The 22,225-nt window shown below is 37.0% G+C and overlaps 1 protein-coding gene across 1 annotated transcript in view; it reads left to right on the plus strand.

Moving 5' to 3' along the window:
- The window catches only part of LOC104168402 (transmembrane channel-like protein 2), a 47,937-nt gene extending 26,070 nt beyond the window's left edge, over positions 1-21,867 (plus strand). The window contains exons 5-11 of the mRNA XM_009708983.1: positions 2,830-2,920; positions 4,191-4,272; positions 10,941-11,047; positions 12,315-12,413; positions 16,583-16,725; positions 19,438-19,582; positions 21,646-21,867. Of these exons, the coding sequence (XP_009707285.1) occupies positions 2,830-2,920; positions 4,191-4,272; positions 10,941-11,047; positions 12,315-12,413; positions 16,583-16,725; positions 19,438-19,582; positions 21,646-21,867 (889 nt within the window). The remainder of the gene's footprint in view (positions 1-2,829; positions 2,921-4,190; positions 4,273-10,940; positions 11,048-12,314; positions 12,414-16,582; positions 16,726-19,437; positions 19,583-21,645) is intronic.
- Positions 21,868-22,225: the final 358 nt, after the last annotated feature.

Genomic DNA, 22,225 nt, shown 5'->3' on the forward strand with positions numbered 1-22,225 from the left:
CTGGAGATTTGGATCACCACCTTCAAAAAGTAATATTTTCATTTGTCCTGGAGAAAAAGCTTAAATACTGTTAACATTCTAACTTGAAAGATTGCTTGATGGACAGTCCAGAAGGCAGAGAGGGATAAGAAATACTATTTTTTGTACAAAACCTTGTAAAAAGACATTTCAAACAAGCGAAAACAAGGCTTAGATTATAAGTTTAAAATAAATCTTTTTATGATTTTCATTGTAGGAAGTTCCTTCTTGTTTTGTTTTAGCTTAATTTTATAGCAGAACATGTTTGTGGAGAACTTCTGTATTCAGCTACAGATGCGAAATGTGTTCATATCTTCTATTTGTTCTTCTTCTTCATATATTCTATATATTCTACTAGTTGTTTTTGTATTATCCACTTAAATTTCTAACTTACTTCTTCACTGTAAAAAAAAGCCAACCTACAATTTGAAATTTTCATATTCTGCAGCATGACTGCACATAATTAGTGACTGAAAGCACAGGTTTTCTACAGCTCTGTAGGTTTAGATTTCAGTAATTTTAAGCTGAATGCTTGAATTACCTAGTGATCGAAGAGGTGGTAGAAAGTTTTACTCTCCAGTCCAAAATATGATGTGCTGACTTGGGAGAGTGGTACATGTCCAGCTTATTGATTCTGGCTGCTTTTATGGTACTGCTCCAGCACTGCTTGTAGAGTTTATGAGGAAGCTGCCATCTGCTGTTAAGACTGCCTCATATCTCCTGACAGTGCAACAAGATTTTAAAACATGTGAACATGGATTTAAACGGGACTCTTGGACACTGGTTTCCTGAAGTTGAAAGAATCTATGTTCTCTGACTTAATTGAGAGGACTGAAATTTAAGGGTAGAATTTTTTGAGAATCAAAATGAGAGAATGAGATGTGAACACTGAGCCAGAACATCTCTGAAGGACTCAAGGTAGCTCAGAAAATAAAGAACATTCAGTCATTGTCAAAATTAGCTAAAGTAAAGAAAGATCAGACTCCAAAATCCAGAAAAGAAATGTGATCCAGAAGTGCAGAATTGAGAATAAGGGACCTAGAGTCTTAAAAACACATGGACTCGATCCAAAAAGAACACTGAATTGGTGAATAGGTGGGATGTGTGGCTGGAGTGGTGGCTGGGTATTTTGTCTGCTTTATCTGAATATGTGCATGCCTTGTACCACAGGGAATAGAAATAAAAAGTGTGGTTAGACTGGGATTCATGTTATTGAGTGTAGCTTTTTGCTTCTGCCAACCTATGTCTTTGAAAGAGAAAATGGTGGGAAAAGGCATACTGAACTCCTAGGGAGGTCAAGTGAACTGACACTGGTCATGATGCCTCACCAGCTGGGTTTAGGTGTGAGCACTTGGAAGGTGAGAGTGATCAGAGGAGTCTCAAAGAGGGAAAACTCTCAAAGAGTGAAAGCTAAATTCAGTAGCTCGATTTTGCACCATCTTTGGAAGTGTAGAAACAAAAGGCTGTTCAGAGTCTTGCTACTACGTGCCAAGAGACTAGTGTAGTGGGCGTCTAGTGAGGAAAGGTTTTGATAGGTCTTCAAATGATACTGTGAAGATCACCGTAAACATTTGCAGTTACTAAAAATACACAGTATTTTTAAAGATGTTAAGATTTTTAACCATGAGTTAAGAGAAATTATGACATGGTTAATAGCCTTCTTCACACATAATTTTAATTCTTTATGACATCTACAACACTATTGTGCCAACTCCATTGTCAGATTTTGCAGTTCAACACAATCTTTTTTCTTTCTTACATAAAATATGTGAGCAGAAGATATAAGCATGACAATTAATTTCACTCAGTGAACTTACCTGTGGCGCTTCTGGAGACACGGGCATCACAATTAACATTTTGCCAATAGTCTACCTTTTCCCAAGTACTTAGTGTAGTACCTAATAGAATGTACAATGCTTTGCAGTCATCTAGCATGACAAAATACTTACAGTTTTATGCATACACTGCCAGCAAAGAATTCTTACTCTGTTTTCCAGTGGTTTAGATCAGGACATTTAGCCTTTAGGGCATATTTTCTCAATAGACACACACATGAAAGTCATATTTGTAATTGAAAATTAGGTGAAATGTAGGAAATATTAGTATGCTCTTGATCTCGTCTGTTTATTGTTTTAATCCATGCACATATGCCTTTTAAAAACAATTTTAAATCTTCCTTTCATATTTGTATTACTAGGGTATTATTTAACTTCCATATAAACAAAATTTTAGTCTTTTGGGATATGACTGAAGCTACACTTCTAAGAAATGATTCTGAGAATGGCACAAGTAGTGATGATATATGCAGAAATTCTGAAGACCTGAATTAAATCTAGTCTTTAAAAGGGTAGGCACAGGGGAACCAAGGCTCTAGTGTATACGTATCTCCAAAATAAAAAATGAAAATAAATTTCCCTTAGGTGGCTGGACAACAGTTTATGTCAGGTGCAACCAGAAGGAATAACAGTTTGTGAGTGGCACAAATGGGCAGCAGTTGAACTGCAAAAGAAAGTCACTGTGACTAAAAATATTTGATAACATTAATTGGATGTAGGCAGATCTCAGAACTCCAAATGTGTTTGGATTAGAGCAGATGACTGAAGTTGCTTGTTCTGTTTGCACTACATATGACTAGTCTTCTGTGAAATACAAAATCTCAGAGCTTTTCTTTCTAAACATTACTAAGGGAACATGATTATACAAAACTCTATGAGGAATTAGAACACATTAAAAAACCCCATTGATATGGTAGAGACAATATTAAATCTACCGTCATGTCATCTATGTCTCTCTTTTGCCTTCATTTTACAGGGAAGCCCAGCTTTTTGTTGAAAAGTTTGAAGGTGCTCTTGGAAAAGGAAAAGGAAAAAAATTCTATGCGTACAAAGTGATGATGACCAAGGTAAATTTATTCTTTCACTAACTTCATGTGATGCAAATGGGGAGCCTTTTGCAAATTATTGCCATATGTACCCATCTTTCAAAATAGAATTCCTTGTCTTTCTTTGCATTTTAACACTTCTATTTCCACTGCTGTTGCATGAAAAGATTTCTAATGCAAGCTCACAGTTTGATTGAGACTTCTTATCAAAAGAAAAATCAACTGTTTTGCAAAAGTTTGTAAGATTTTAATTCTTGTGAAAGTTAATTTCTCTTGGTGTAGATTGGGTTTTTCTGTGGACTGAATCCAAAACTGAGTCTTTCCCTTGAGAAAGCCTTCTGTGAAGAATCAAAAAGTGTCTTTTTGCCCTACAGCAAAAATACTGCGGGCATCTCCACTGAGCCAAGGCTCTAGGGCAGCGCATATATCCTAGGAAGCAATATGGCTCTGTAGGATTGTGACCAAAAGACCGAACCGTGATTGCTGAGGACCCAATGATCACGCAGTGTGCATTCTGGAAGGTCTTTCTTTGGTTTAAGTCCTGTGTGGTCCCAAAGACTAAATACCCAATAGCAATGCGTGTGGATTAGCAGGGTCCTCAACTGCAGTCCTCAAGTATATCTTTTGACTTAGTTTTATGCTCTGATGCTCCTTTACAATGCAAATATAACTGTGGTAAATTGAGATGGTTTGGGAGATTCATTTCAAAAGCATACTCTTTAAACTAAAATGCTGATGCAGAATGATGCTAAGACTATTGGCAGGACTACTTGCTGTGGCCAGGTTTACCCTTAGTTAGACTGAATTTTCTGCAAGCAGTTGTGTAGTCACATCTCATAAGCATTAATGTCCACAAAAAATAATTAGGCTTTCAAACTTAGCTGGGCACAGGAAGCTCAATTACAGAAGTTATACTTATCCAATAGATAAACTACTGGGTAGAGTAATTGTAATTAAATGACACAGTTTGAGCTCCAGATCTGAATTTTGAATAGCAAAGGAAAGAACAAATTAAAGTCTGAGAAACAATTCTAAAAAAATGAATGGCATGAAAGGAAGGGATTATTTAATCATTCTTCTTGTGGAAGAAATAGAGACTTCACACAAAGCCAGTAGGAGACATGTTCAGAGCAAACAAAAGGAGATGGTTCTTCGTAAGCTAGTGCTTCGATCGCAGTGGGCTCTGCCAAAGGATACTACGGATGATTAGGGGTTTACATTAGCTCAAGGGGAAACGGAGCATCTTGACATTGAAATGATGGTGTTTTTTTTTATCTGTGACCCTTTTCAGAAATGGATGAAATTTCAAAGAGATTTTGAGAATTTTAAGACAGCCTGCATACCCTGGGAAATGAAAATTAAGGAGATTGAAAGTAAGTACTTATGGAAGGTAAAAGATAATAGTATCTAGTATCATATTCCTGATGCATGCCAAACCGGTAAATTATTTTTCAGTACTTTAGAAATACGTATTTATATTCAATGTGTAGTATAAAATCAATGACTATTTATTTTTCAGTAATATTTATTGAGCTTGGTATTACAGCTAGTTGAAAATTTCCTTGAGAGGGTGTTAGTCATCTTACAGACAAAAATCTTTAATGCACAGGTAACAGTTCAGGAGCCAGTGTTGAAGTTAATCCCCAAAAAGTGAAACTGCGATTTAGCTATTGCCATCCTTCACTTTATTTTGTCTATATTTATACTATAATTATTTCTGTGATGTTTTTTCATCATCTTGAGCCTTGCATATGAGGTATTTTGGCATTGTTTGTCTCATTTTCAACCATATAACACAACACAGAAAAAACAATAGTAGTCTTGAACGTCCCCATATATTAGGCATAAATATAAACAAACCAGTGTAGTTAGTACTACAGGTATGTTTGACAGCAGGTTTTTGGCACAAGTCAGTTTTGTGTTTCAGTTCCAGTGATGAATTTAAACTGCAGCCTGTTCTTTGAAGGAAATTTGGCTTAGCTGCATGGGTACCTGAATGAGGCTCTGCCACTGATGAGACGGAGATGAAAATGCAATGGAAACTGATTTTAGAGAAGTTGCCTTTGGAAGAAGCTGTGGGTTGCATCAAAAGGCAATAATCAGAACAGGAGAAGAACAGAAAAATGATAAATTTTGAATTTTGTGGAGTTTTGGACTGCAAAATAACCCTTGAGAATTTACATAATGTCCTTAAACATATGGTCTACAGACTGCCGAGCAGATTATCTACTCACTTGAGGTGGAGTTTAGAAAGAACCTGCTGCATATGTGTAGTTAAAATAAACTCAGCCGCAAGACGCACGCGGTCTCTTACTGATCTGGACGCATAATAGAAATCTTGAGTATTTGTGAGAGCAATGTTTCTGCAAGTTTCTGTAAAGGAGTAGTTCTGGCACAAGTTGTTCTGCTGGTAATAACTTCCAACAGACACATTTCTTTCTTTGTAAAATCAGAATGCAAAAATAGAACAAGGTAATTTTTCCAGTCCTGCTTTTGTATCTATTTATTTTTTCATTTTAAATGAGTAACTGTTCTGCTGTCACCTGAAACTTCCCAAAATCACAATGTGATAGTACCTTTTTGTAATCTCAAGGGGTAAGACTGTGACACTTACTCTTTTTCTGTTAGTTTTTGTTCTGTTCAGTATGTTGGTAAGGTAAGCTGCAATTGCTTTTACTTGCAGAAACAATCCTCTATCTGAATATTAGTAATTTAAGAAGTGCAGTTAAACCTCAGTTTGGTCCAAAACTCTATAGTCTAGAGTAAAACTTGATTTCAAGGGAACAGCTCTGAAATATTACTGAGGAAAAGAATTTTAAGTTGCAGTTTATTTGATTCTGGTTAATCTAAGCTGTAGCTCTCACAATGTATCTCACATTAGTGCATTGGTAATACTAAGATCAAGGTCATCTTAATGATGCTGCTTCTAAAGCTGCCAAGTCCCAGAAAAAAAAAGGGGGTTAGACATTAAAAAAGGAGAAGTGAGGGAAACTGAAATGGAACAAAACTAGTCTGTGTATAAGGGAAGAGTAGAGATTAAGATACATTGAGTCACAGAAACCAAAAATTTGCTACTTCAACTTTTTCTAGAAACCTAATTGTCATCTGAATTTATATTTGGGTAGGACATGTACTACATTGGTCATAGTGATTCAAGTTTAGTAAAAAGGAAAAAGTTATCTTCTATTTCTTGGCATTTAACAAACTGTTGGTGTTAAGTCAAGGATTACCCTGTAATCTCCAAATTTCAGTTAGTAGAGGCAGTATGAGACCATTTTTTATATCAGGTGCTGATCAAAATCTGTAGATTTGATCGGACATCAAATACAGAACATATTAAAGGAGCACCCACCTTTTCCACAGAGTCAGCTACAAGCTTGTATGCATGAGCTCCAGGGAATGAAATGTTCTCAACAATTGCTGTCTTCAGACATGCGGTAGTGTTAAAAAAACAGAAGAAGCAACTCTGCAAGGGCAGGTGTGTTTCCAGATGGATCCAAGCTGAGCAATGACCTGATTCCTCTTTGACTCCTAGTACTAATGGTTTTGCCTTTTGGGGCTCAGTTCAGTCCTTTGTAAAATGACAGTAACACTACAGACTTAACACATGACATCAGACAATGAACAGAATGTGCCTGATAGTGCTTACAAAGAATTTGGCAGAAAGGTATCTCTGGTTGCTTAGGACTTTACATAAGGCTTACTAAATGCGGCACATTGGGCATCTGGGAGAACCTTGTTGGCACATGCAACACCTTTAATGTAACCACTGGATCCTTCAGTCCACCCAAAATACTGAGGAGTGGTTGAAGGAAATGATTGAACACTAGGCTTGGACATCAGAATCAACATTTAAAAAGACAATGTTGTCAGGCAGCATTGTTTGTAGTGAGTTCGTAGTCATGTCAGTTCCCATGGGCTGCAGTCTCATGTGGCAAAATGTGGTTGCATAAAGGAAATCAGAGGGAGCACTGTCTACATGACAGCTCATTTTTGGAGGAGACAGTACAGTGAAACAAACAACAAATGACATCAGACTGTGACAGGTGAAGTAGGCTATTTGGACCACTCTTGAAAATCTGATGATGCAAAATGCACTGGCTCGGTTCACCACAGAGTTCGGTCTGTACAGCTGCTTTCCATGTCATTACACACTTTAGCATTTTTAAACTAATGTTTCTTTTGTGACAATTTTTCCACCAGAACACATGCATACACACAGGTAAGTACCTGGTATATTTGATTCATGAGTTAAACAGGTTTGAAAATGAAATGTTCATGGGTAGCTTCTACTCCTTCCAACAGATGAGATTATAGTTAGATGAGCAGCTTCTTAGCCCAAAGACACTAGAGGTAAAACTTGTATATAATCCTCCATGATCACTGCTAGTACTATACTACAATCTATTTTCTTTCCACTAAGCACAGAAATGTAAGTATTAACAGGGTATAAGAAGAGGTCATGTCAATAGCACCTAAAAGAGAAGCGAGAATTTATGGAACTTTTGTTTGAATCTTGTGTGATCCCAGCTAAAAGAAAGCCTAAGCAGGAGGAGTATGAAAGGAGCAGAAGCCTGACACTTATGTGCCGACTACTCTGTATAGGAAAACTTTTCATTTGGCTAAATACCTTTGTGTGAGTGAACAGTTTATGATTAGCAAAACTTTACAGTTCTTAACTTCCAATCAGTTATCTTCTCAGCATAAATCATCTCTGTGTTCTTACATGAAGATGATTTGCATTTTCTGATCTCAAAGTGAGCTTTTTATAAAAAAATTCCAAGTGAACAAGGCAGTAACTGTTTACAGTAGAAAATGAGGAAGTAAATATAATTTTCTAATTGCTGAGAAACACTAATGTTTATTCTTCGGGCCCTCTAAAAAACTGCATCTGAACAACCAAGCATAACTTGTCTGAAAGAAAGCAGTTTCAGAGCACTAATAATGTTTGCCCTAAAATTAGCGTTAGTGCAGGATTATCATGATACCTACTTTGGAGTCTAGAGGATCAACAAAGCAAAGGAGATCAAGCCATATATTAATCAAATGGCAAAGATCTGTCTTCTTTGTGATGCAGTTCAGCAATTAACATGTAATACAGACTCTCTTTTAGAAAACTGGATGCTTATACTGTAGTGTTGTTGGGTGTTAGTCCATTCTCGAAAGTAGCCAGGGTTGTAGACAGGTTGCAAATGAAAAGTGAATTAAGGTCCTGTATAGTGGCAAAAGATCGATTAGGTACTACTGGGGAAGATTTCTTTGATTTAAAAAGAAATAATGTACTAGTAAAACAATGTTAGACTACATAGAAAGTTTTCTCTCACACAAACTGGAGAAGATAGGTGGCTGTGCCACCCTACCACTGCCAGCTGATCCGGGAAACTTAATGGGAAAAGCAACACTGAAATAAACACACTTTATGACAACATCAGAACTACTAAATTCACATAAAGTCAGTAGAAATAGTGTAGCTTTAGGAAAAAAAGAAGTCAAATGAAGAATCTGTTGGACTGGGGCAAGTGGCACACGTGTCTGGCTGTGCTACTGAACTGAAAGGTTCCTTGGGCCATGACTTACACACTAGAAAGACTTGGGAAGAACATGCTTCATAGTGAGCAAACTCTCTGTATCTGAAGTTGTGTTGGTATGCCTGGGAACTCCCAAGTTATAAGACACAAGTTTTATCAAGCTTTTTTTGTTACCATAGTTTCGACTTGATGGGAAAATTTAAACGTACTTCAGCATGATAACAAAGGGCTCCTTTAGGATAGGTCAGACTAATCTAAGAAGGAAGACCTGGTAATGTTACGGTAAAACTAAGTACTCCTGTCTTCTTTGAAGGAACTAGATACACAAGAACCACCTTGACCACATCAAGTCAGATAATAACAGCCATGCTACTGTGCCTTAGACGTGACACAGAAGAGTATAGGAAAAATAAATAAATATTACTTGCTATTAATATTGGTATAAGAAGACACACCCCTGTTTTAAACTTTTCATACTAAGTCCCAAACTACAAACCTGCATTAACCACCCATTTAAACTTCATACAGGGATCATTTCTGGTCAGCCTACGGACTGGCAGCAGGGGGATTGTTCATATTTAGATATTAAAATTCTTGAGTTTTCCTTTCTGTGATAATTATAATCAACAATATAATTTAATAATAATAAATAAAAGAATAAAGAAATAAAGAGAGTAATAAAAATAAGAGGAAAAAAGGGATGTATTAGCTACATTTAAGACCTAGCAAGAAAACTAATCTTTAACCTTTGCTTAGTTTCATAATGCTCCCCACTATAACAAATAAGGCCCTCCGTATCACAGCCTTCTTCAGTTGTGTCTGACTCTTCCAGGCTGCCAGCTGTCTAAAAAGACCAGGTATCAGCATGAAGTGCTGGGCTACGTCAGGTAGGGTCCCTGCTTTGAGATGAATGTCCTTTCTAGCACAGGGAGCCCAGCTTCAGAATAACAAGTATTAAGCTCTGCTGTGCTGCGTTCTTGGGTCAGAAACAGGTGAGTCTGCTGCTGGGGTTTTGTGTTTAAGAGAGAAGGAAGTTGATAAATATATGAAGTAATGATATTTAGAAAAGAAACACTTCTTTTCCTTATAGAATAGACATTCAGTATTATCTGTGCAACAGGACTTTGTGGGAAACACTCATTGCTGTGTTGGGATAGGGTGAGCCTCTTCATTCTACTGCTGAAATTTATACTACACGTGCCAATCTGCATGCCAATGCATGGTATGATGAGCCTATGGATGCAGGGAAAGATGGCCAAAGTCTACTTTAAAGTATTACTCTTTCATCCATACCTGGAATGTTGCACCCCAGAGTGGATTCAAAACACTAGTGAAACTTTGCTTGGTTTTGTTCACAGTTGGAGCAGGTTGTTTGTACCATTTTTGATGTTCCCTGTTGCTCCCTGATGGACCTGCCCACTGTGGAAACATAGTTAAATTATCCCCATTCCCACCTAAACGTTTCAGTTATCAGAGCTTGCTGTTCTTGCGTCATTGGTGAAGAAGAATAAAGCCCATGCACAGTCTGTGGATTGTGTCTTGCCATAGCTATACTGATGCATGTAATTCCAATGCAGTGCCTTAATGCAGGTATTTCGTATGGATACATGGCAGGGATTTCATCAGGTTGACTGATAGAAGAACTGTAATTTAATGCATGAAAATAAGCCATTCCCAAAAGAATGGTGATATTAGGGTTCAAGCAAAAGAATTAATGCAGCATGGAGAGGTCTACGGTATCATAGTATCACAGAATCATAGAATGGTTTGATTGGAAGGGACCTTAAAGATCATCCAGTTCCAACCCCCCTGCCACGGGCAGGAACACCTTCCACTAGACCATGTTACTCAAAGCCCCATACAGCCTGGCCATGAACACCCACAACTTCTCTGGGTAACATGTTTCAGTGCCTCATCACCCTCACAGTGAACAATTTCTTCCCAATGTTTAATTGAACTCTTCCCTCTTGCAATTTAAAGCTGTTGCTCCTTGTCCTATCACTCCATGTCCTTGTAAAAAGTCCCTAAGCAGCTTTCTTGTAGGCGCCTTTTAGGTACTGGAAAGCTGCTATAAGGTCTCCCCAGAGCTTTGTCTTCTCCAGGCTGAACAACCTCAACCCTCTCAGCCCATCTTCATAGGAGACATCCTATGGTCCAGCCCTCTGATCATCTTCCCGGCCTTCTTCTGGTCTCGGTCCAAAAGATCCATGTCCTTCTTGTGTTGGGGGCCTCAGATCTGAACTAATAATAGTAAATGTCACAGCGTTTTTATGACCCTAAATACTCTGTATAAATAATACTTTTATTTTTTTTTTTTCTGTTTTCTCTGCCAGGTCAGTGAATGCTAATATGCAAATTGGGAAAAAGTTATTAAAAATATGATAATAAAGAAAATTAAAACCCATCCCTGATTGTATTTATTTTAAATAAATCATAAGCATCTTTATGTTAAGGTAAAATAACATAAGAGGGTTAACTTATCTGCCCTTTTTTCACATCTCATGTTTTCATAGGTCACTTTGGCTCGTCAGTAGCATCTTATTTCATATTCTTGCGCTGGATGTATGGTATAAACATGATTCTTTTTGGACTGACCTTTGGACTTGTAATGGTGCCTGAGGTGGGAGTCTTTTAAATTATCATTGAGAATTGTTATGTAAATTTCTGTCTTTGCAGTGAGATTTCATAGGACTGTACCTTTAAATAAATTTATAGTCTCGTTAGGCTCCATTTAAAAGTATTAAAATACAGTTAGGCTGTAAACATGTACTTTCTCTGTGGACAGTTGTCTCTACAGAGGGATGTCTTGAAATAGACATGACAGAAAAATGTGTATAGGGTTGTGTCCTGCAGGTGTTTTCCCATGGTGTGGGATGGTGCTAAACTTCTTTTTTTCTAATCTAAGGAGATTAACTGAGATTAAGAAGCAGCCAGGTGGAGTATTTTGACTAAAATGTGCATTGCAATAGAAAGATACATTCTAGGCCTCAGAGGCACCATGGATGCTTTTTAGTTGCCTTAATACTCACATGCTGATAAGGCCCAACAGGGCTGTAAATCACAAGAGACCCCTCATGTTTCGCACGGTGTGCAGCATCACTGTTAATAATGCTGCTCGGAACAGATGTAATTCAGGCAGAAATCACTTCTATGAAATGTAATATTTTTCTAGTTCCTTTGAGCCACCATATTGTCTTCCTAAAAAGAGGGCTTATATGGAATTAAAAGTATTGTGCCATCTCCCTGATTTCACTATTCCACGTCTTCTTACTTATCTTCTGGTAAGCATATGGGAAAGAATCAGGAAGGAATTTCCAACAGCTTCCTAGGACAGCATTTCAATACCATGATCCATCTTCTGTTGAAACCAAAACACGGAAAATGCCCAACAATTTTCAAGGTTAAGCCTGGAAAAGATCCTGTGAGGATATATACTCTAGCTGAGCAAGCATCATGCCAGCAGCAGTGCGACTATCAGAATCCAAAAACTGAGTCCCTAGCATTTTCCCATACATTTCAATTAAAAAACCAATAAAATCCATAATGCAAGAAAAATAAATCTTCTGGTCTTGTCTGTAAGGCAAACGCCACCCATCAGAGGAATTTGAACTTCTGTGTTGCCTTTGAATGCAAGAGGCATAGTTTGACAGTCCATTGATACCAGTGGAACATCACTTTAAATTTAGAAAACACCATTAATACATACTTTAAGCATAGTTTCAGTCATTAATGTGAAAAGCAATGAAAAGAATTGGAGAAGTAGGTCATCCTCACTAAAGAGTATAGGAGCATAAAGCAAGTCTTCCTAAGAAATGACAGTTCACTGTCCTTTCCCTTTGTTGGTATTTTGCTTTGAAATGTAAATTGCTCTCATTTTTTGGTTCCAGGCTTTGATGGGGAAGCCATATGGCTCTTTACCTAGAAAAACTGTCCCAAGAGCTGAAGAAGCAAGTGCTATGAACTTTGCTACTCTCTGGGATTTTAGTGTAAGTGCATAAACTTGCAATACTGCATATTCACATAAGTCTTTGATTGTTACAGGATTTTACTTCATTATTTAATATTCAGGATTTAATATGAAATATTTCATGAGGGAATGGCAATAGAATGAATTTACTCATTTTTTTTACAAGTTCTGAGTATAGATGTTTCCTTCAGACAAAACATATAATGAAGCTCAATGTCCACATACACATTTCATATATGCAGCAATCCAAAGACATATGGGAAAAAGTCTCAAAGCTGGATTCACATACCTGGGTATTGACTTTCCATTTCTTATGAGTGAATTTAGTCCTCTGTTTTTATAAGAATAAGGTTCCAAATTTGAGGATGCACTCTGAATTAGAAAAAAGAAAAGAAATTCAAAAAATGTCCTCTGTAGGCCTTTTCTAAAACTAAGAATGCTATTTTTTTTTCAATCTTATAGAATATGCAGATATTTTAGCTGAATTGAAAAGCATATCTTAATTCTTTACCATTCATGTGATGCCCAGACTAGCCTGTGGATCTATACATCCTGTACTGACAAGCTAGTGGTGTATTCCTAAATATGTCATATGTTTTTTTCTTCCTGAAAACAACAGTTTTATCTAATTTTGCATGTAGCATGTCTCTGTAGTTGGCCTCTTCATATAAAGATGATACAACTTTGCATAAAGTCAGTTGATGATAAATTTGGTATTACAATAAGTTGCTTGGAAGGCTGTTAGGTTTCTCTATGACATGCAGTCAATGTCATCAAAAGGTACTCTGCAACTGTGAAAGGGTGCAACCATCTAGGTAAGGTTTTCTTTCAGGTTAATAGAAGCAGCATCCATTGAACCAAGTATGATTTCTCCCTCAATCTGCTGCACTCTTTGCCTTCTGTAAGAAGTACCAAGACATTTAAAGTTGTCCATAGACCTATCTTTTAGCACTTGAGTCATTTTAGCAACAGCAAGCATGAGTATGATGTTGGAAGCAGAACTATTTCTTAGAAAAATAAACTCAGGCACAGGTTCCTCCAGTTTATACCTCAGCCTGTCCAGCTCTTGGCAGAACAACTCATCTAAAAGTGGCATCTCCATGTACGTTTGGCCCACATGAGGTCCTGTTCCACCCATGCCGGTGCGAAGAACTGTGCAGGCTGTGGAGCTCTACACAGTCAATCCCAGGAGGGACACAGGTAGATTTTCATACCTGTCTGCTTTCCAACAAGAGGCCAGCTCTCATCTCTCCTGAAAAAAGCGTAAAAAGGGTACAGTGTCTATGCTTCTCATTAATAATGTAATTTTTTTAGTATGGTTAAGGTGTGGAGAGATCCCTAATCTTGTGACATGCAGATCTCAAACAGGATTGCTTGGTTTGTGGCTCAACAGCTTCATGTGGAGACTCAGATGATGTCAGATTTTGATCCTTTATTTAGATTCCTTGGCTTTATTTTCAATCTTCAGTTATCAGTGGAGGAAGGATCAGGTTGTAAAATGACAGAACATCAAAAAACTTCACTGGATGTACCCATTTTCTCATTTACAAGCAAATATCTCAGGCTTATTAACTGTAGACAACTGAATTTAAAGAAAATAATATAATGCTAGGTAGAAATTACAATGTTTATCTGTCTTTTGACTATGAAAGTACATAAAATGAGCAGATTATTTCTGCCTTATTTTGCCACATAACATGATGGACCCTTCTTGGATACAAAAGCATGGAAAGATCTTTATAAAAATCCATGTATGCAGACAACGACTGCTGCATAAAGACATTGTGTCTGGTTCATCAGGAGTTGTATATTTGAGTTACAGGATGAATACATCTAGACATGTAGCTGGGAGGTTAGATAACAATGACGTCATTATAAGATGAGAAATTGAAACATCAGGGAGATATTAGACAAAAAGAATCATAGTAACTTGGAGATTTTGTAAAGAGAGTAGAGAGTAGAAGAGCTTTATACAGCAAATGGGAACAAAGTTTTTAAAAGAAACGTATTTGAGAAAAGATGAATGAAGACAGATGGTGGAAAGAGAGGGGAAGCAGGATCTGACAGCTCTGAAGAAGAAAGTAGAGGAAATAACAGAGTAGCAGTTAACACAAGGAGGAAATGCAATGGTAACAAACAGAATAAGGCAGTGAAAGAGGTGGATCCTCTGAAATATACAGAAGAAAAAAAAAATTCTTGAGCCATCTCAGATTGACAAATACTCCCTGAAGAAAATCACATCTTCAATTAAACAGCACAGGAAATAGTACCTTTCATCTGCTAGTGGTTCTTGTATGCCACCAACTAAGTTACAAATAAATGAACCCACATCAGCAAACATTATTTCATCCTAAAAAAACCCCAATATCCAACCAATCTTTAAGACAGTAAAGAAAAGATGATCCTAACATATCTTTTACTTTTTTTGTGCTTGAAATTGAACTCATTTTAGTGATATGGCAAAGAGAAACAGTTTTGGATTTTGATATCTTTTAGTTGGAATTCAGTTTTAGGATTGTGTATTTTACAGTGCAGATAATAATCCAAACCTAAAAAAAATCAGACTGTCAAGGCTGATTACAATAAAACATTTGACCAATATTCTTATCTCAGCCCTCTTTTGTTAGGCTCAGAAAGGAGTGGAAGAGATCTTCCATGCGTGCCTACCTTTACACAGCTAAACATATTTCAGGTCTCATGGTGAAATGCATTAGGCAAAGCCCAGGAAACAACATACTGCATGACACGCAGTGGAGGAATTATGTCTGACTTTGCAGAACACAGCAACTTAAAAAGCATTTTAATAATCTGAGGGATCCAAAAGGCTCTCCAGAGCCATGTTAGGCTGTATTGAATCTGGACTAAGATAGGATTATAGGCTGCTTTAATGAGCAAAAAGATGGAAAAGACATACTATTGAATTTGAATGTGTCCTGACTGGTGTAAATGTTTTACTAGTAATTAGTAATAAATGTGTTCTATAACAATATTTCCCTCATGAGAGAAGAAAATACTATTATCTGTTATGTGTAGGCACATCTCTCAAAGCTAGTCTGATATGAAGAAAAATGAGATATATTGATTACCAAATCAAGACATTTTCAATACCAATGTTTATCATATATTAATATTTCACTTTCAGCTTAGAATTGTGAATTAGATTTTCCAGGTAACACTGTGACTCCTTTCATATATAGTAAGAGCTATAATAAATTAAGTGCATGTTTTGCAATAATCTATAAGAGAAAGGTGTTATTTATTTTAAGTAAAATGAGCAATTGAAAATCAGAAGGGAGCTAAATGGCTTTTTTAATTCACAACATTGGTCTATCCATCAATTACATGGTCAAATGCTCCATATTTGAGTTGAAATCATTACTTCCAACTGGAGCTTTGCTACTGCTGTGCATATGCTGAACTGTCCTTGTAAAAGGCTCTGGATATAGTCTTCTTCTGGGAGGCAAGTTCTTGCTCTATCCTGAGGATTATCAGGAAACCTTAGTTATTTGAATCATTTTAGATACCAGCAATTCCTCACAGTTAATAATGTACGAGTAAATTACTTTGAAAAATCAGCAATCCAACCCATAGAAGATAATTCTCATTAAGATTTTTAGAAAAGGAAATACAGAAAAGAAAATACACTTACATTCCACTTTTTACAACCTTGGAGTCTAAGTGTTAGAAAGCCCTACATACTGAATAATCATCTGTAAGATGCAACTAAATATTGGTTAATGCATATTGAATGATTAGCCAATGAACAGCAGAAAACATTGCTAGACAGAGATGTATGAGAATTTTACACCAAATAGGCTAGGCAAGTAGATTTTAGAAATGGGAAATTTAAGTTTAAAATCTGACATTTTATAATTTGTAAAATGAGTTTTGTAAACCAAAATGTTTTTGTCTTTACAGCAAGAAGTATATGGATGAAAAAGTTTTGACTCATTAAATCGTAGAAGTGCCCATGAAGACTTTTAAAGATAAAAGATTTGAAAGTCAACATTAAATATTCTAAGTCTTTCTAAATGAGAGACTTTCCATCCTGTGAGAGTTATCATAGTAATGCTTACAGCTGTTTTAAATGCATTGAAATGAATGTTTTGGTACATTGCTATTGGTACAATTTCTGATTACAGGCATATTTAAGAGTTGTGACATTATATTTTTTTGCTGACTTTTCAGGGCTTTGCACAGTATTCTGTACTGTTTTATGGTTATTACAATAACCAGAGGACAATTGGATGGCTCAAGTTCAGGATGCCTCTTTCATATTTCCTTGTTGGAGTTGGGACTATTGGCTACAGCTTTATGATTGTCATTCGAACGTAAGTTGTCCTTGGCTCTGGAATAAAGTACATTCGAAAAGGCAGGTAATTCCACTGTTGACCACTGAAATTAACTCTTTAAAAATATGGTAATCGTAAGGACAGGACAATGCCAGATCAAGTACAAATCATGTAAGATTATTTCAGCTTGTGTTGGTTTATCTATTGTTCTGCACCAGCAGCTGTGTTGCAGTGTTGTGGAAGTGGGAATAAATCTTTACTGAAATAACGTAACACTTCCTCCTACAACCTCAAAATGAAAAATGAATGTATAAAGCAAGGAACAGAGCTGTCAGCCCATCTTTTCATGATACCCTGCATCTAGCAGAATGTCAGCTAACATCCAGGAAATTCAATTGTTCTACCTTCAATGATCCCTTATGTGAGTTTAACTCTTTTATGAAGGAAGAAGACAAGAAAGAAACATATGGCAAATAATTCTGTGTGTAACTCACAGTCAGCCGTAACTGATTCTCAGCAAGACTACAGTGGTTAGGTCACATTTACACAGTGCTGTAGAAGAATTAATGCTACTAGGCATAGTAAGGGCTTAATGGTCTGTGAAAAGCAAAATAATCTCCAGCAGTGTGAAAACTGTGCTTAATGTAGTGTTATGAACATAATGTTAAAGCCGTAGGAAGCATAAGCGTAAATGAAACAGGACCTAGGCAATACAACTGGTGATATATCAACCTTTTGGCTCTCAAATTCTAGACTTGAATTTTGTCTTAAGATCAGAATTTAAATGAAATAAAATTATTATTTTATAGCCAAATTCACTGTTGCAATAAACTGTGATAATCCTGATAGTTTATAAGGAGATAGACCACCAATGAATAAGATCTTTAATACTCTTGATTCAAGCAAGGTGACCACCTACCACAATCATACAGTTAGCTATAGTGGTGGCTTTAAAAGATGTCTACAGTGAAAAAAGTCGGAGCACTGCAGGTCAAGATTCAAGGACACTTGTGAATATGGAGAAAACTGCAGTGAATCTATTTCCATTTTTTGCTGAAGTCAGTATTTTTCACTTGCATGAGCACTAGATTAATTCGTGTTCTCTTTTTAAAATATTACATGATTTCCTGCATACAGCAAGAAGTATTTTTGCAGAAAGAGCAAACTACTGCAATAAAAAAGTAATTGTTTAGCTCAAAAATATATTTTAAAATATTTTTTTATAGTGTAGCTGTGAAAATTACAAAAGTCTTAGTCTCAGGCAATTGTATTTCAATGACTGTCACCCAGACCAAAAAAAATAAATAAATTTCCTTCTAGCAGAAAATCACTGTGGCCCAAACAAAGCAATACCCTTGAGGAAAAAATACATTGCACATGCTAACTTCCCATCTGGCCACATGACACTAGTGCTGATCAATATTTAGGTAATCTTATAAGCAGTTCTTGCAGTCTTCTGCTTTTTGCTGTTTCTCCAGAAAGCAACACGGTGGGCACAGAAACTAAAAACAGTGTAAGAGGAGGTGCTACTGTTTTTCTTCTGTTGACTGAGATCTGGGACAGGGAATGTCTACATGAAAGAGGTAGTGAGGATTATAAACACTACTATTCTATTTGGGGTAAATATTTAGATTTAAGGCTCCTCTCCACAGCTCTCCGAGTATATAACATAAAATGGAAACATTTATGGTCTCAAAGAAATGGTATCCCAGCCTCAAGATTGGTCACTATTTCGTTAGGAACTCTTGAGAAGGAATTATCTTAGTCTAGAAACCAGTAGCAGGGCAGATCCTACCAAGAACCTTTCATGATCTCAGTCGCTTTTGTATAGGAGCAGTAAAACAAAAGAACTGACCCTGGTATTGCTTTATGACAGCTCAGAAGTTTTTTCTATATTATTTACTTACTATTGTCTTCCTAGACTTGGCAGTATGTATTTTACTGGACTGTTAAAAATATGGTATGTAGAATGTATTGATATTAATAACATAACTCTGCTGCATCAGTGAGCTTTAACATAGGCACTGCCTTTTCCTGACCAAGAAATCAATACAAAACTGAAGGCTAAATGGTTTGTACCCTACCAATATACTCCATCTTTGTGCTTAATGTGCTTAGTGGTTTGAATTAAGTGATAAAGTATGCAGAAGCAAGGCCAGTTATTATTACATGAATGACAACACTTTGAAATAGAAAAGTTAGTAATCAAGATTAAGTCAAATCACTGAAGAAATAATTTGATATTTCTGGATACCGTTATAAATCTTGTTTATAAGTGCATAGGAGATGAAAGGGAAGATAGAAAGCTGTATTAGTGATATTTTTGTATGTTATAACCAGGTTTTGTTCTGGCTTGTTATTTTAGAATCATTTTTTTCTCTTTGTGAAGTCTCTAATAAAATCTATTGCAGTTCAGGATGCTCTGCAGCTTTCTATTTGAGAGATCTTCTTGACGTTGTTTTCCTATTAAGTTTCTTATCCAGCAGAGTTTCTCTGAGGTGTTAATGAAATAAATTCATTCTTTCTCATCAAAATGTGTTTGTGAGCTCGTAAGTTGTCTGAATGTGAAAATATCCATCCTCCTTTCTTATTTCAGACTGAACTTTCCAGATTTAGTATGACATGACTGACTGCAATAATAATATAGTTTTTTTCAGAACAATATTAGAATTCAGGACCAATTTAAAAACCACGGTCACATCACAGAACTAGTTCTAACAAGGTCTTCCTGTGTCTTTCTGGCTTTTGTAGAATGGCAAGGAATGCAAATGAAGAAGGTGGTGGGGATGATACTAGTTTTAATTTCAGCTGGAAAATGTTCACGAGCTGGGACTACCTGATTGGCAATCCTGAGACAGCAGATAATAAGTTTGCCTCCATCACAACAAGCTTTAAGGTAAAATAGAGCTCACTAAGGAGAGGTAACCTGATTTGTCTTTCACACTGGTGTGAATCAAATGGAACCAAGGTCAAATATTAGCTGTGCCTGGGTCCTAGAAGCTTAAACTAGAATTGGCAGCTCTATAGCCTTCTGAGCCTGGGTCTTTGTGCCTTGCCATCTTAATTTTTTCCTTTTGATTGTGGAAGAAAAAGCATTAACGGTATCTTTTGTGTCCTCTGTGACTGCAGGACTAGTTTTAGAAAAAGGATTCTACTGTAAAAATAATCTTTTCCTTTTTCTCATCTCTGATAGCTTCCAGTTTCTATGGTGAAAAAGTTTTTTAAAAAATGCTGGTGACATTTTGCCAACCTCACATTATCATCTTATCTTGCTACAGTGAAGAGATACCATAAGATAAAGCAATAGGATTGTCTATAAAGGGCTATTCATCATGTCAGAATTGACCTCAGAAATTTGAGTATATACTTGATTTTCAAAGAGAAAAATAGGTTACTTTCCTTGCATAATATGAAGTTTTTATTTTCAAATTAATTATGAAATATAGCCCAGTTTGCAAGGCAATACAAGGTGTTCTTAAGCCTCTTTTCAGTTAATAGGGTATGAAGATTTCAAGACTCGTTATGTGAGGAATCTGTGGCAGGATGCAAGCAAAATGCACTACTGTGAAAACAGTGAAGTGGATATATTCTATCTGTTGAATGTTAGAGAATATGTTTCTACACTGAGGTCACTGAGACACACCAGTGCAGCATGTAAAGGAAAATTTAATTTTTAATGTAATAATGTACAGGGAATACACTGACAAGGTGCTGCCAGATAATGAGCAAGGTGCTAGACTTGCAGTGACACTGATAACATACAGCATAGGAGCTGGAGGACCAAGCAGCCACTGCGCTATCCATTCACACACCACACCCTTCCCCTCTGCAGGGGTGATATAGCCAATATACCACCTCACCCTGCCCAGGCTCCCAACTTTGTGCATAAAAGATAACTGCATTCAAAGTCAGTAGAAAGAAAAGGTCTCAGGAAAATAAATATTGAAGAAATACTGACTGAAAGCACTGAAACTGTGTGAGCTTTCCCTGCCTGCCTACTTAGGTCAGTTGCTGAAAGCTATCTGGAGAAGAATACAAATCGGTTGAGACAGAGACTTAGTTTTGAGAAGTAAACTCGTGGAGCTTTACTGTGATCTTTGCAAATGAACAAAGAATCTCAGAGAGAAAGGGTGAAGTCTTGGCTTGGGTGAAGTTGTGGAAGTAGTGCTCAAGAGCTGCTGCAGTCTCCTTTCATTTATGTAACAAACACAAGTCGTAAGAAAAGCAGAACCATGCAGAGTAATTATTACAATGCACGAGTTCAGCTTCTCTGAGCAACTGACCTCTACTCCAAAGTGAGTAGCTGTAACCAAACTCCTTTTCATGAGGACACTTCAGAGCAAAAGCTCTTTCTGCTGGCAAAAGTAGGAACTGGAGATTATAGTTACATCAAAGTCTTAATATTTAGCAGTCCTGGCCAAGGGTAAACGTGGGGCAAGCATTTTATTCTGCAGTCTGAAGTTGTGCACTGTTTGCGTTTTTGGGATTCCTACATCTACACTGTGTTTTCATTCATTCTGAATTGTTGACTTACAGAATAAAATTTTTTACTCTTTACTCACAAATGCACATTTTAAAAGTGTGACAGTTCCTTTTCTGGCAGCTAACCACGTTTGTCTTGCTGTGGTGAGTGACACTTGCTTGTCACTCAGCCTCACAGCACCTTACAAGCTGACAGAACACACTGGTTTCTCTTCGGCACGTGAGTGCAGGTGTAACAAGACTCAGTGGGGACACACTCAACAGAAGCAAAGCGAACTCTGGGGAGCCAAAACCCAGGATCCACCAGGGTCCAAAACAGATTTTATGAAACAATGTGAGCTCATGTCAAAAGATGATGCCCAGGTGTGCATTCACATCTTCGTTATTTATTTAACTGACTTCTAACAACTGGGGAAGCAATGTGAGGCCTTGACCATTAAAGTACTCATAATACTCTTTTCTTTCTAACAAGTGCAGGAAGCTATTGTGGAGGAGCAGGAGAGCCGAAAAGAGGAAAATATTCACTTGACTCGATTCCTGAGGGTTCTTGCTAACTTCTTAGCCCTATGCACGCTTGCTGGGAGTGGCTACCTCATCTTTTTTGTTGTCAGAAGATCCCAGAAATTTGCCCTGGAAGGTCTGGAGAACTACGGGTGGTGGGAAAGAAATGAAGTTCGTGCTAGCACATTTCTAAAATAGATGTGGTTTGAAACTGTGTTCTACTACTCTGCATGTTGCCTTTTTTTCCTGAGAATTTAAATACTCTGAGTGTGGGTGGTAAATGTCTAACAAAAGAATTGTTCTTGTCTCTCTGCTCCCTGCTTCATTAAAATGACTGTTCCTTGGTTGGTTCTTTCAAATGTCCCTTTGTATTTAGTTGTTATTGGAAGCCTTTAGCTTTCCTCCTATGTACTCTTAAGATTGTTTTCCAGCCACCCTATGGACTCACAAGATCTCTTCAGGGAGCCTACTCTCCTGTTGCTTTCCTCCTGAGACTGGCCCAAGCAAAGTATGTAGGCATATCCAAAGTTATTTGAGGCCTCATGGCTACAGCTTT

Source organism: Cariama cristata, unplaced genomic scaffold, assembly GCF_000690535.1.
Source record: "Cariama cristata isolate BGI_N322 unplaced genomic scaffold, ASM69053v1 scaffold14181, whole genome shotgun sequence".
In the NCBI taxonomy this organism is placed as follows: domain Eukaryota; kingdom Metazoa; phylum Chordata; class Aves; order Cariamiformes; family Cariamidae; genus Cariama; species Cariama cristata.